The sequence below is a fragment of the Physeter macrocephalus genome, chromosome 21 (assembly GCF_002837175.3).
Source record: "Physeter macrocephalus isolate SW-GA chromosome 21, ASM283717v5, whole genome shotgun sequence".
NCBI classification, from domain to species: Eukaryota; Metazoa; Chordata; class Mammalia; order Artiodactyla; family Physeteridae; genus Physeter; species Physeter macrocephalus.
In genome coordinates, this window is record NC_041234.1 from 26397331 (window position 1) to 26412881 (window position 15551).

The 15551-nt window shown below is 42.5% G+C and overlaps 1 protein-coding gene across 1 annotated transcript in view; it reads right to left on the bottom strand.

The window, feature by feature from the left end:
• Positions 1–7895: 7895 nt before the first annotated feature.
• Positions 7896–15551, bottom strand: part of MAOB (monoamine oxidase B) — a 110920-nt gene continuing 103264 nt past the window's right edge. Inside the window, exons 13-15 of the mRNA XM_007102031.2 lie at positions 10557–10668; positions 9929–9991; positions 7896–8892 (exon numbers count right to left, since the gene is read on the bottom strand). Of these exons, the coding sequence (XP_007102093.1) occupies positions 8740–8892; positions 9929–9991; positions 10557–10668 (328 nt within the window). The 3' untranslated portion in view covers positions 7896–8739. The remainder of the gene's footprint in view (positions 8893–9928; positions 9992–10556; positions 10669–15551) is intronic.

The window sequence follows — 15551 nt, forward strand, 5'->3', positions numbered from 1 at the left end:
TCTCTGCCCACCCCCTCACCTTGCTTACATTTTCTTGATAACACGTCTCTCCACTGACAGAGTATATGACAGCATTTATTTATTTACTTACTTACTTATTTACTGTCTACCTATTAGATTTTACATTCCATGAGGAAGGAGTCTTTCTCACTTTGGTTCACGACTCTATTCCCAGCACCTAGAAAAATACCTGGAATAGGGAAAGTATTCAATATATATTTGTTGAGTTATTGTTGAATGATTTTCATTCTTTGATCCACATTGTGGAAAAGGCAAAAGAACATTATCAAGAAGATGTTGGGACTAGATTGCATGGTAAGAGAGCAAGAAAAAGCTCTTTTGAAAATAAAAATGTCTAAGCTTTGGAAATACTAGTGATTCAAAAAGGTCAGGTCTTTTAACACATATATATGGAATCTAAAAAAAAAAAAAAGGTTCTGAAGAACCTAGGGGCAGGACAGGCATAAAGACGCAGATGTAGAGAATGGACTTGAGGACACAGGGAGGGGGAAGGGTAAGCTGGGACGAAGTGAGAGAGTGACGTGGACATATATACACTACCAAACGTAAGATGCAAGAGGGAAGAGATATGGGGATATATGTATACGTACAGCTGATTCACTTTGTTGTACAGCAGAAACTGACACACCATTGTAAAGCAATTATACTCCAATAAAGATTTTTTTTAAAAAGATATATGCAAAAAAAAAAAAAAAAGCTCAGGTCCTAAGTATTCTGGATAAGTGATCTTATAAGGCTGGATCAGGGAGTGTAGACAGGGAAGAAAACACTCATAGGCTAAGAACAATTCCCAGGTACGTTTGAAGCCATGTCCACTACTTACTGATTATGAGACCTTAGCCTCATAGCATCTCTGAGACTCAGACTCCTCATCTGTCAAATGTAGGTGGGGGTGATTTCATGATAAAATGAGATAATGCACAGTGTCTTCTATATAATACATGTTTAATGAAAGGAGCTGTTATTATAATTAACAATAAGCATGATTATTATCCAAAGATAGCCTTAGAAGAAGGTATTAATTTTTGTCAAGTCAGGTGTATCTTTTAGGATGCTTTGGACTGCAAGTACCAGAAAATCTGTATGCAAACTTGTTGAATTTATTTCTCATATGACCAGCACTCCCGAGACAGGGTAGGCTGTAAGCAGGGTGCATCAGGGCTACAACTCGGTTTTTTTGTGACTCTTTTGGCCCTGACCTTTTCTGTGTATGGGCCTCATCCTTAGCTTGAAAGTTAGATGGCTGCAGCCATTACAAGCGTCACATCCAGACACTTATGATGTCCAGAGAAAGGATGGGATGGGACTTTTTCTTTCATGGGTCTGTTTTTAAGAGTGACGGACTCTTTTCCAGAAGCTCCAGCCCACCCCGCCAAGAAGACTTCTTTTTTGCCCTTAGCCAGAATTACATAACATACCCAGGCTTAAGGTAACCATTGACAAAGGAAACAGGCCCACCACGATCGGCTTAGACTAACCAGTGACCATCTTTTAGGACCGAGGATGTGGCCAGCCTACTTACCCTGAGGCATAGTGGTGGGTGAATAGCTAAACAAAATCAAGATTCTATTAGGAAGGAAGTGGAAGGATGAATATTGAGTAACCTTCTGTCCTAACTTGTGGCTCAAAAAGAGATGGCCGTTGGGGAATGACCAGTAATGCCTAGAGCTCCCTCTGTGAACCTTTTCCTTATACTACACCTTTCTATGCCGGGTTTCATCGCCTACATTGTCCTTTGCTTAAGTAGCACCTGTGGCATTGGGCACCTAAAACAAAGGAAGCTCAAGGATGCAGGGAGTTGGCAGGGAGGCGCTTATATTTCTGAAAGACACATAACGTATTTCCTGGTTTTAACAGTTTAATTTATTTATGTATTCATTTATTTATTTATCTTGGCCACGCCACACGGCTTGCAGGATCTCAGTTCCCCAACCAGGGATTGAACCTGGGCCATGGCAGTGAAAGCACCGAATCCTAACCACTAGGCAACCAGGGAACTCCCTCCAAGCAACTTTTAGAGGACATTATTTTGAAGACAAATTCTGTCCTTGGAGTGCTTCCAAAATATAGGGATGCATAGTCCAAAGGGCCACCATCATCACTGAGTTTCGAGCTCCAGAAGGAGTTATGTTTATCCAAACCCAGGCTTCACCAGTGGACTAAGGGCCTGAGCGTTTGACAGCACTGGAGGTCAAACAGCAGAAGAGGAGAAGGGCAGGTAGAGGACAACACGAGACCAGAAAGGAGGGAGGGATCAACGATGGGGATGAGGGGCTTAGGGCCCAGGCCAGCTCTAAGTCTTTTCTGAAACTGCTGGTGGTCTCCTTCTCACTGCTCCCACATAACTCCAGGACTTTCTGCTTGATTTTCTAAGACCCAGGGAAGACTCTGGTATTAAAAAGATTTTGACAGCAGGTTAGGGAAAAGAAATTATAATACAATGGAATGGCCTAGAGTTAAAACAGATATGTCAAACTCAAGAACAACAGCTCAGTGCCACTCAGCGTTTTGCCTTGCAGGGAAATGGATTTTCAAGGAGAATAAACTGAACCAGAATGCTTACGGAAGAAATGGTGGAGGATTAGAGATGTAAAGAAAGGTGAAAGAAGAGGTCAAAGTGATCATGGATGGAGGCCAGAGGCTGGAATGTCTTTCTGCCGGAGTGGTGTATGACTTGTCAGTGACTCATTGCGTGATCTCAGCAGAAATGCCAAGAACAATCACATCAGAAAGTAGCAGCCCAGGCTACGTGCAGGGTGTGATTAGATCCGCTATTTCTAACACAGGAGCTCGGTTTCTAGTGTCCACAGGCTGAGATGTCATTAAGATCACTCCCCAGGAGAATTTTCAACTCCGATGAGTCTTCCTCAGCACTTAAAAGACAAGCTAACAGGAAACAAACAACAAACCCACCGCCGCATCACACCAAGTTGCCTATACGTTCTCCTAGAGTACACAGCATTCTAGACTATTCTCTTTGGTTGCAAGATGTAATTTATTGTGGAAATGAGAACTTGTCCTTCTTAATTTGGAGCCGAGGTTAATATGGACGTTAAGGGATCCTAACAGATTGTCCAGGAGACAAGATCCTAAAAGGTGTACAGTGACAGAGGACCAGGTCGCTGGGGACATGCAGAAGTTGAAGTCTGAGAGGAAGCAGATAGGAGGGAGATGAATGTTGGCAGAGGTAAGACACCTCTGTTAAGTACACTCAGTTTCCAGAGAAAAACTAGAGGAACTGAAGAAGTAGGGGAGATCAGGCCACTGGGGTTCAGTCAAGTCTTCTGATGTCCTGAAACATCGGTCATTGCTGTTGAGATGCATCGATAGGTCAAGTGACACAGCAGCCACTCTACTGTCACTCCATCAGGATCAGCCATTATTACCCCATTCCTGTGCCTTAGTCTGCCCCCTCCTTGTGTCCACTTCATCTTCACCACTGCCACAGAAAAGACTTTGGGCCAGGCCAATTCATGGGCCACTGGCTACTCACAGAGTTCTGTCTTTGACTCAGGAAATCAACCCTAGTCCAATCGGTTGCGGCCAGGATAGTAAGATCACAAAAGCAGGTGACTGGTATGCAAAGATCCACTTCTGACCACTTTTTTAAAAGGAGACCACAGGCATGGCAAACACTCAGTGTTTCGTCGATCTCTTTCTTGCATGGGACCTTATCAGCAGATGGGATTGACCCCCAGGTGTGCAGCCTTGAAGATCTCAAATTGGGATGTATTCTTTTAAAACTAAAATATCCATAAGAGTGTCACATAAACAGATGTTTTTTTCCCCCCAAGATTCAGAATCTCTCCCTTGGACTAAACCAAAACAAACAAACAAACAAAAACATATTGTGCTTCTTTTAACTTGTCTTTTGAGTTGTATACTGGGCCCTATATATAGGACATCTCTTGGGCATCACCACATCCCAGCCTGTTTTTTCACTCCAGCCATTGCTGCAGCAGCCAGCAACCAGATGTGCAAGTTACTGATAGCACCTTCTTCACTGGCCATTCTGATCCACGGACAAAACTGGAAGGGAGTTAACAGTTCAAGGAAAACTTAAACCAGTGGCAGACAAATACACCTTTCTTTCATTCCCTTGGGTGATCTCTCCTAAGGTACATTCTGCATAGCTCCTCAGAGGGTCCCTGGCCGCACTCAGCCCCGGTAGCCCACAGCAGTGACCAGTTCAATAACTCACCCTTGGATTGGCTTCCCTCCTGCCCGGTTTCACTCTTCCTAATTGAGATAACTTCCAAAAGTGAACTATCTGCATAAAAGCCCTTGTTTGAGGTTCTACTTCTTGGGGAGGACCCAGCCTAAGACAACCATGCCTTCCAATCAAGGTAGCCTTTCTCTGGTCAAGCAGTTTTTGTTTTTTTTTGTTTTGGCCATACCACGTGGCTTGTGGGATCTTAGGATGTTAGCTCCCCGACCAGAGATCGAACCTGTGTCCTCGGCAGTGAAAACTTGAGTCCTAACCACTGGACCGCCAGGGAATTCCCAGTCAAGCAGTTCTTATGATCCAGGGAACACGTCTCACTCTTTAACATGTTGACTTCATGCTTAACTTTCATAGAGGAACACTTTCCTTTTTTCTTTTTTTTAATATTTATTATCTATTTATTTGGTTGTGCTGGGTCTTAGTTGCAGCAGGCAGGCTCCTTAGTTGTGGCACACGGGCTCCAGGTTGCGGCTTGAGGGCTCCTTAGTTGTGGCATGCAAGCTCTTAGTTGCAGCACGCATGTGGGATCTAGTTCTCTGAGCAGGGATCGAACCTGGGCCCCCTGCATAGGGAGCATGGAGTCTTAACCACTGCACCACCAGGGAAGTCCCACTGTATCCTTGTATTCCAAGTATCTTATAAGAATCTTCTTTTCACATTGATATAACAGAGGATGGAGACAGAGTAGCAGGCCTCTGAGAAAAGCTCAACTCCATATGCCCAAGCCCTATTGTCCCTTTGAACTTGCGATTCTTAGCCCTTGGCTAAGACCTTCACAGAGAAGATCTATGAAGACACTTGTCTTCTTCACAACCTGCTAAATTAAACTCTTTATGTAAAGCTTAGACATGTGGGTCTTTCCAAAGAACCCCAGTAATTCCGATGTGTACCCTCAGCTGAGAATCACTGCTTGAGACTCATCACCTACCCAAGAGAAAACCAGATCCAACCAGTTATTAGAGCTGCCTCAACTAAAATATAGTCAAGAAGGCAGTTGAAACTTTGAAAATGAGTATGAAGAAAAATGAAAATTAGCTCTCTGCAAAAGACGGCACAGATATATTGTTTTTAAAAAGAGGAGGTAATATAGGATTGTCTGGTCAGTCAATTTTGATCTCCATTCAGCTTCTGTTTTCTGGCAGTCTTAGAAGCATTCCCTCACTCTCAAGTCAGAAGCATCTTGAACAGAAGCCAAGGCTTTAGATTCCTCTGGGGTGTCTCAAGCTCTCGAAGGGGGGTCTCCTTGAAGCCCCTCTCGTAAGACTTCGGATGAGAAGGTAAAACCCTGGCCCTCCCTTTTGGGGTGGGCTGGACTCAAAGCATGGCAGCTCTCTCTAAAGAGACTTCTTCACGAGTCTACCCCTTCAAAACCCCCTCCCTGTGCTATACAGTAAGTCCTTATTGGTGATCTACTTTATATATAGTAGTGTGTATATTTTAATTCCAAACTCCTAATTTATCCCTCCCCCCCTTTCCCCTTTAGTAACCGTAAGTTTGTGTTCTACATCTGTGAGTCTGTTTGTTTTGTAAAATAGTTCATTTGTATCATTTTTTAGATTTGACATATACTCAATATCTTGTAATAACCTACAATGGAAGAGAATGTAAAAAAAGAATATATATATATATGTATATGTATAACTGAATCACTTTGCTGTACATCTGAAACTAACACAACATTGTAAATCAACTATATTTAAGTAAAAAATTTTTTAAAACCCTCCCCACTCTTTTCATACGCTCAAAACTGGTGAGGGGTTTCATCAGACAAGAAACTGGTTTTTAGGTCTTTCATTTAAAGCTTCCCATTTTTGTCTACCTCAGGATTTACCTTGGTCACTAATATCGAATGTAACTTGGCACCTCAAATCACATAATTTAACAAGGTGGTGCAATTGCAATACCATAGGGTAAGTGCAGGACAAGAGGTCTAGGCATGTAACAGTGGGAGAACACTGAGCATTCTCCACTGGGCCAGGTGCAGGATGAGTGGTCCAGGAGATTCCTGGAGAAGGTAATTCCTTATTTGACTCTTTCTTAATGTATGTGCTCGAGTTAGTAGTATGACGATTCTCAGGGTGGGCAAGACTGTTTCCGAGGGGAGCATGCTCAAGAAGACACTCCTAGGCCAAATACATTATATTTCTAGACAGATCCCCAAACCAAAATGGTTACAGAAGTCTTAGTGGGTTCTTTAATCTCCTCATTTAGTCTCTAAAGTTCCCACAAATTCATGAATCTAAATGTCACTGTAAAAATTGGAAACTATACTATTATTGATTAATCCTGGGAGATTTCTTAAATTTCACTTATGCTAAGAAAAACAACCTTCATGGGCTTCCCTGGTGGCGCAGTGGTTGGGAGCCCGCCTGCCGATGCAGGGGACACAGGTTCGTGCCCTGGTCTGGGAAGATCCCACATGCCACGGAGCGGCTGGGCCCGTGAGCCATGGCCGCTGAGCCTGCGCGTCCGGAGCCTGTGCTCTGCGACGGGAGAGGCCACAACAGTGAGAGGCCCGCGTACCGCAAAAAACAAAAAAAAAAAAACCCCAAAACCTTCATTTTCTAAAGGAGCATGTGAGAATGGTCATTTATGGATTCAAAATATATCCTGATAAAGAAGATGTGGCACATATATACAATGGAATATTACTCAGCCATAAAAAGAAACGAAACTGAGTTATTTGTAGTGAGGTGCATGGACCTAGAGACTGTCATACAGAGTGAAGTAAGTCAGAAAGAGAAAAACAAATACCGTATGCTAACACGTATATATGGAATCTAAAAAAAAAAGGTTCTGATGAATCTAGGGGCAGGACAGGAATAAAGACACAGACATAGAGAATGGACTTGAGGACACAGGGAGGGGGAAGGGTAAGCTGGGACGAAGTGAGAGAGTGGCATGGACATATATACACTACCAAATGTAAAATAGATAGCTAGTGGGAAGCAGCCACATAGCACAGGGAGATCAGCTCGGTGCTTTGTGTCCACCTAGAAGGGTGGGATAGGGAGGGTGGGAGGGAGACGCAAGAGGGAGGGGATATGGGGATGTATGTACACATATAGCTGATTCACTATGTTATACAGCAGAAACTAACACAACAATGTAAAGCAATTATACTCCAATAAAGATGTCAAAAAACATATATATATCCTGATAAAAACTGATCTTGGGAGTTGAGAGGTATGAATACTTTGAAATGATGATCTCATTTAAAAAGTAGTTCAAATAGGGTTTAATGGACTGTGGAACTATGGTTTTAAATTAATGAGTGTACCTAGTAAAAAGCTTTGCACTGATAAGGAATATGAAAGGTCAACTGAAATATTATAATTGTCTTCATAGTTAAAGCATCTTACTTATTAATATGTCAATTATTTTGAAAGCCCTTTTTCGGGGGCGGAGGGGGTGAAAGCAAGGAGCTGTGTCTTTTAGCATCCTTATGATATCATTATAAATCATTTACCAAGTGCTCACGTAGACACCCCCCACGATGGATCACACAATCCAAATGCATGCATCATCTGAGCTTCAAGGAAATTTTGACTCAGTGCTTTTAAGCCACAATTATATACCTAATACTGGATCTTGATTTGATTTGTCAAACCCTTGAAAGTCATTACCCAAAAAGAAAAGGCAACAGACATCCGGTCAATCAACTTTATTTTTAATTACCCAAATGTGTACTAACCTTCGTATCCAGATACAAGGGAGGATACAAGAGGAAGAAAAGACAAGATTTCTACCCTCAAAAGAATTAAAATGAGCTGAAGACACACTGCAGAAGACAGTAAGACTTAAGGAAATATACTGAGTAGCACAAAACAACTTAGTACAGAGTAAACCCACACAAGGGGACACGATCAGCAACCATGGCAGGGAGTAGAGAGGGTGATTGGGAAATTCATCCCGGGAAATGGGATAAAGCAATGGACCTGTGTTCTAGTCAACAAAATATCAGTGGCTTATTGTGGACTTGGGCAATTAAGTCCCACCTCTCTCGGCTTCAGATTGCTCAACTCTAAAATAGCAAGTAAGGACAAGGTGGTGTCTAAGTTCTTCCAGCTGTAACAATACAGGATTCTAAGGACAAATGCAGAGATCTTGGAAGATGTGGACCTTACAGGTAAGAGGAAGGACAAGCACGAAGCCACAGAGGTAGGAAAAAGCTAGTTTTTTGTGCCTGGGCAATGTATACTGTAGGATAGCAAGGACCTTTAACAAGCCTGTTTAACTACTGTAAAGATTCTGAGACCAGTGAACTTGGAAATGGGTGAGACAGAGTGCTAAGCTAGGTACTAGACAATACATAGGGATCAAAATGGAGAAAGAGATATTGTGTTTTGCTGTGGTCGGAAGTCTGACTTATCGTCATGCTCCCCACTTCACTCTACATTCTTTGTGTCTTCATGGAACTTTGTTACAACTCCTTCCCCAAAGCCACACACCAAATAGAAGCAGAAGAGGGTGTGGTTACAGATGCCCTCTCTTTAGACCCGCACAAGTAGCCCCCTTTTGTGGGCCAGGTAGCCAAGAGCAGTTGCTGACAAGATGGTGGTCAATCCAATCAGCCTCAGCAGGCCGGGCACGGAGGGCAAATGTCTCTCCAAGAAGGTGGTGGTAAAGGGCTTCGCAGGGACATCCTGGGTTCAGAGAATATTTGGTGTCAGTACAGGGCTTATGCACTTTGCTGCAGAAAGTCTCTATTTCTTCCAGTTCTCTGAACGTGACTCACACTTGCCAACCTTGAGGCCGTGAAACATCACATTCCCTTTGCTCGGAACATTCATTCCCCGTTCCCCACTGGGCCCTTTACTTAACTAATTCTGACCACTAACTTCAAGTCTCAGGTTATACCTCACTTCCTTCGGGAGCCTTTCCAGTGTCCCCAAACTAAGATGACCCCCTCTTTTTTACATTCTCAGCGTGTCATCTTCATGGCACGTGGGCTTTTTTGTTATCATCTGTTCTCCCCACCGCATGTTGAGCTCTGAAAGCACTGCTGTATCATTATCCCAGCGGCTGATGCAAAGCAGGTGCACAATAAATATTTGCTGAGTGGATGCATCTGTGGTCCACTCAGTCCTCAATCCCATCTCTGACAGAAGCACTAAGAGAATGACTTTGGAGTGGCCAGGCTACTGTTTTTAACCTTACACTTGAGAGACGAATAACTTTGACCTTTTGGACCCTTGTCCTCTATGATGTGTGTACTTCCTTCCAGTCGGGAAAATTTCCTGGGGTTTTATTACAAAATGATAGGTATATTGAAAATGCGTTTTTAACCTAAATCTGCTCCATTTCAATCCACTCCTTTGTCCCCAGACAGGGGATACTGACATATCTTCCTTTCATTTCCTCTCCCCTATCACCAGATTAGAGATTTATTCCACAGACATTTATTGAGTTCTTAATAAGTCTAGAACTCTCCAAGTAATGTCTCATCCGACCAAAAAATAATTTATTTTTCCTAATAATATGCAAGGCATGTGGCAGCTGCAAATTTATCAAAGTTCTTCTAAATCCCTCACCTCTGCCCTAACCCGTGGCATCTGTTTAAACATTCATGGGTTGAATCACTTAGGGGAAGGTCTGTGAATATATACAAGTGTGTTCTATTCGCAAGTAATTGTTTTTAGAGGAAAGAGGTTTAAATTCATGATATAAAATATAACCTACCACAGACTCTGGTTCGGGCTGCCAGATTTCATCCTCTGGGATCTTTCCCATGGCATGCAGGATCTGAAAAGAAAGCGCATCTTGGTGAATAACAAAAACGACACCATCTTTCTCCTAATCTGCTCTTTAAATAAAGGACTAACAATGTCTTTTGGGATATCCATCAAAAACACCAGGGTAAAAGTCAGTGTAGTCCACTGAACCTTTGAAAAGATCCAAAAGGTCTTCCATCTATAGCATAAGAAGGTCCAACCATGAGACTCACCATAAATTTTAATAGCCGTGAACACGCCTTAATAGGGATGAGATCAGAGGAACTGTCGGAAAATATATAAATGAATTCTGAATCCTAGTGTAAACATGTTTGGTTCTATAATATTAGACCTAGGTTATCTCTCAAGTATAGCCATGGTGATCTTTGGCCCCATGGACTCTTTTTACCTTGGACTCATTGTTACTTTTGGGTTAAGGTGTTCATTTCCCCTGTGACTACTGTTAAAAAGGTGTTTCACTGTCCTTCAGATGGGGGTTCATGGGGAATTGGCTTCCAGGATCTCAGACATATTTAACCTGTTTGTCAGGCCCATGAGTTGCTTCCTTCCCCACAGCCCATGACCCCAGGCCTTACCTCTCGGGCTGCTCTCTCCCCGGCCTCCACAGCCCCCTCCATGTAGCCACTCCAGTGTGTAGCAGTCTCCGTGCCTGCGAAGTAAATCCTGCCCACTGGCTGGCGTAGAACCCTTGAAAGCAAAGCAAAGAGATAAAAGTGGTCAGTCTCAGAGAGCCAGAGGAGAGCCTTCCCACAAAGACCAAGGCAGGTCTGTTTCCTCAGACTCTAAATGTCAGGAAGTCCATTGGCAATTTTGGAGTAATGTTCATGAGTTCCTCCAGTTCTTACATGATCTTTGTCACAGACAAAATGGAATAAAAGCCAAAGTTCACTCCTGCACCAAGAGCTTACAGGTAAAGGGACTGACATCAATGGAGGTAAAATAAGTATTTGCTTCACATATGTAAAGTGAGGGACTGTATATGCCCCGCCATGGATAGCTGGTTCACCAACTTTGAGCAAGGGGACACGTGCCCCCGGTTTCCCACCTGGTCATTCCACCAATGAACTTGGCAAATCACTTCCTCTCACTGAGCTCTGGCTTCCCCATCTCCTAAGGGGCATGATCCAATAATTTTTAAAACATTTTCTATTAGTTAACATTTAACAAATCTGTGAGTATGACTATGGCTCCAAAACCACCATTCCTTGAGCACTTAGCTCTGCCAGTGTGAAGAGTTTTACTGCATTAAATTATAACAGTTAACATTTTGGGGGGGCGCCAAACACTCTTCTAAGTGCAGTAATCTCTACCACAACCATATGAGGTCAGTACGATTATAATCCCCATTTTGCAGGTGAGAATATGGAGGTACAGAGGCTGTGGTGGACACTGTGGTGCCCTGCCTAGACCTGCCTTCAAAAATGAAGGACCTTGCTGTTCTTCCCTGCTCTTGGCCCATTCCAGGCCCCCCCTCCCCAGTCAACCACTGATGTGCTTTCTGTCTCTATAGCTTAGTTTGCATTTTCCAGTATTTTATAAATGGAATCATATAGTAAAAAAAAACAAAAAAAAACAAAAAAAAACATGAAGGACTTATTCCCAGGTGCTGGAAGTGCTGCAGGAAGATGGCCTTCTGATGTCAGCCCTCTTTGGCAATTGCCTCCACTAAAGAAAATTGCCTGGTTCAAGGTCATGCCTCCTTCCAGCAGCAATTGCATCCAGTGACTGATCATCACGGGGCTATAAAAACCTGACCCCTCGCCCCAACTTGGGACATTTCTGAAGGGCCATCTTAGTCCTAGAGCTCCCCTGAAGGGTCAGCTGAGGTCTTCACTGGAACTTCACTGGGAGAAACCCAACTTCTCTCTCTGCCCACTCCTGCTTCCTTCCTCTCCCTTCCATAGATGTTGATGCCTAGGCTCTCCCTAGTACCTATCCTATATGCTCATCTTTGCTTCAGAGTCTGCTTTGCTGGGGAATCTAACCAGCAACAAAGACAAAGTAATTTACACTAGGTCATAGCTAGTAAGTAGCAGAACCAGTATTTGAATCCAGGTCATCTGACTCCAGAGCCCACAGTCTTAACCACTTGGTTATACATCCTCCCTCTATTTAATTATTTTTTAATCTTTTTAAAGAACTCCATGGCATAGCTACAATTATCCCATTTTACACATGAGGAAACTGAGGCTTAGAGAAATGTGTGCTGACTTGCCAAGACCCACTTGCTAGAAAACTGCAGAGCTAGGATTTGAACTAGGCCGACCAGATGTCAAAGTCTCTGTCTTTATGTTATATACTTTTCCTAGTGTATCATCATCATCACTAGTTAACAAAGAGTGCCCATATGCTACACAAAAGGACAGAGTGTCACAGCACTTAGTTTCTACAAGGGGCAGTTTGTTGTTACCCTGACGAAAATACCGTAAGGGAAGTGCCATCAACATGTCATTATTCATCCTATTCCAGGTTTCCATTATATTACAGATAATGGATGTGGATGTCCAGAGCTAACATCCAGGCTCTGTCTTGGTCAACACTGCATACCACTGGGCCTTTTACAGAAAACCAAATGAGTCGGCTGGAATTGGTGGCTTTTCCTTCACCTACCCTTATTGTTGCCATCAAGCAAAAAAGGGGGAGGAGAATAGAAGATACTATAGAATACTAGAATGCCGATAATAATACATAGCATAATCTGGAATTATTCATAGCCAGCATGGACTGGAGAGCCTAAGCGTATTCAGGAAGGGTTCTCGGCGAGAAGGTAATTTTGCTTTTTCCATGTTCATTAAACAGTGCTGCTTTCACCACATGAATCACTGTTTTCAAACAGATGGAAACCAAATTGGAAACCTCTGGGAGGCCTGGCCAAATCCTAGAATTAAATATTAGAGGAGAGAATAAATGCTTAGAGAATTAATCATGCTGACTACTGGAATGTAAAAATGTAAAAACCAAGAATTTATTTCAAACAGGCAAAGATATCTTTCCTCCACTTGTCATGTGGAAACCTTCTTCCTTTGGGGAAAAAGAAAGATCCAAAACTGGGGAAGAAAAATCCCTGCCGTTTCTCGTGCAGGTGAAGGAATAGACACTATAGGATATTTCCATGTATACTTCTTGTGGCTGGGTGGAGTAAAATATTTCCTTATGTGTTTTACCACTTAATCACTAAAGTGTTGGGTTGGCCAAAAAGTTCATCCGGGTTTTCATAACATCTTACAGAAAAACCCAACCCAATATTTCAGTCTAAGAAATAAACACACTTTTCTTAAAGTAAAAAACCTTAAGAAATGTGAGTTTATTTTTTTACTAGAGTTGTACTGTCAATACTGTACTCTGTCTTCCATTTGGAAGCAGAACATTTACTGTGTACTTTCTAGGCCATGAAGATAAAATTCCTTGCAGTATCCCAAATGTCATGGACCTGAAAGGTCAAGGGAATCCCTGCGGGCCAGCTGTCCTTGCTTGTATTGAGAGGTATGTCACTAAGATATGCTCTGCCTCAGTTTCTATCCTACAAACTGAAGCTAGTCACATGAAGCCTGAAACATGGCCCTGAGAAGGAATAACGATGAAGGAGGGTGCTGCCATGTCACCACAAATGCCTGATAGGATGGGGTTTATCTTGCTTCTTTCATGTGGTCAAGGGTCAGGCTAGTGCAGGTGAGTGTCCTTCCCCCCCCCGCCCCTCCCCCCACTGACCCCATCACTCCAAAGGCATTTTCCTGACACTCCTTATGGGATTGAGCATGAAACTAGCTACCCTGTGGTCAGAAATCTAATCACATCACAAAACTGATGATCTTTCTCTGTTGAGAGGTTAAGTTTTGTATTCCTAAATGTGTTTTATGAAGCAAAGGATCCTATCTGCCTTTCTTACTCTCTATTCTATCCTCAAAATCACCCATAGGGCCCAGCCGTGTAACTTTTCCCCAGACATTCCATGAACCTGTTAGATTCTTGTAGGAAGCGTTTGCTCATATGGTTCCGTCTGCCTAGAACACATTCCCCAATAGCCTTTCTCTGCCTTCTACAATTCTCAGGTGGTATGTGTATTATGAAGCCTTCTCAGCTTTCTCTAGGTAAGGCTAGCCCATCCCTCCCTGGGTCCCCATGGCATTTTTATGCCCCTCTATTCTTAGAGTGCTTACCATAGTATGTTTGAGTCAATGTTTGATATTCTCTCCTCTCCCCATCCCTACCCTAGCTCCTAACACCGTCAGCTCCTTTACAGCAGGGAGGGCTTATCTTGGTACAGGCAAACTTTGTTTTGTCGTGCTTTGCTTCATTGCGCTTCGCAAATATTGCTTTTTTTTTTTTTTTTTTCACAAATTGAAGGTTTGTGGCAACCCTGCATTGTCAGATGATGCTTAGCATTTCTTAGCAACAAAGTATTTTTTAATTAAGATATGTACATTTTTTAGACATAATGCTCTCGCACACTCAATCGACTACAGCATAATGTAAACATAACTTTTATATGCACTAGGCAACCAAAAAGAAAATAATTTTGTGTGACTCACTTTACTGCAGTAGTCTGGAACCGAACTCACAATATCTTCGAGGTCTGCCTATATATTGAAGTTTTCAGCAGAGTGCTTGGCAAATAGTTGCCACTTAGCCAAAAAGGGCTGAATGAAACAATTACTACTGACATATTCTACAATCAGCATATCCAAAAATTAACTTAATGACCAGCAGCTAATCAGGTGGCACCCTCTGAATGATCTCATAGATGATATTTTGCCATCTTCAGGAAGATGAGGAAAGTGCTCACCAAAGCCATTATGTACCCTCTCACAAGCAGGTTTTAATCCTTCTTTGACTGGTTTTCACAAACAGATTGATTAGCCATTTACATTTACTAACACCCTTTTTCTGTTGCATACTCAGCCTTTTACTCATTACTCTACATTTCCTATTTTGTTTAGATTGAGCTCTTGGCATTAAATGATTGCTTCGTTTAGTATTACTTTGATGGTCATAATAATTACTACTATATTATTAATTCATACCTTGCTGTTGTCATCAGATACAATGAACTAAACACCAATGAGTCATTCTTGGCTGCACAACACTGTAAATACTAAAAGCCATTGAATTATACACTTCGAATGGGTGAATTGTATGGTATGTGAATTATATCTCAGTGAAGATGTTAAAAATAACTTATGCTCCTATTAACATACTGATTCTTGTCTACTGTATGCCATCTTGTGCTTTCTCATACACCTGCTAAGGAAAGTGAGGTCCAGAGAGGAGAAGTGACCTGTCCAGGATGACAAAGTTGGTTATTGGTAGGATCAGGGGGTGGAACCCAAGTCCCTTTACCCCCAGTCTAGAACACAATTTGCTTTTATAATGCTGTACCCATGTTGGCACTCATACAGTGCCCATTGAGGAAGTTCCACTGAGCCCTAAACTCAGTATAAAGATACTTCTTCTGACAATATAAGTGAACCCTCTATCTAAATTCCTATTCTTTTTTCTTTTTTTTTTTTTTTTTTGTGGTACGCGGGCCTCTCACTGTTGTGGCCTCTCCCATTGCGGAGCACAGGCTCCGG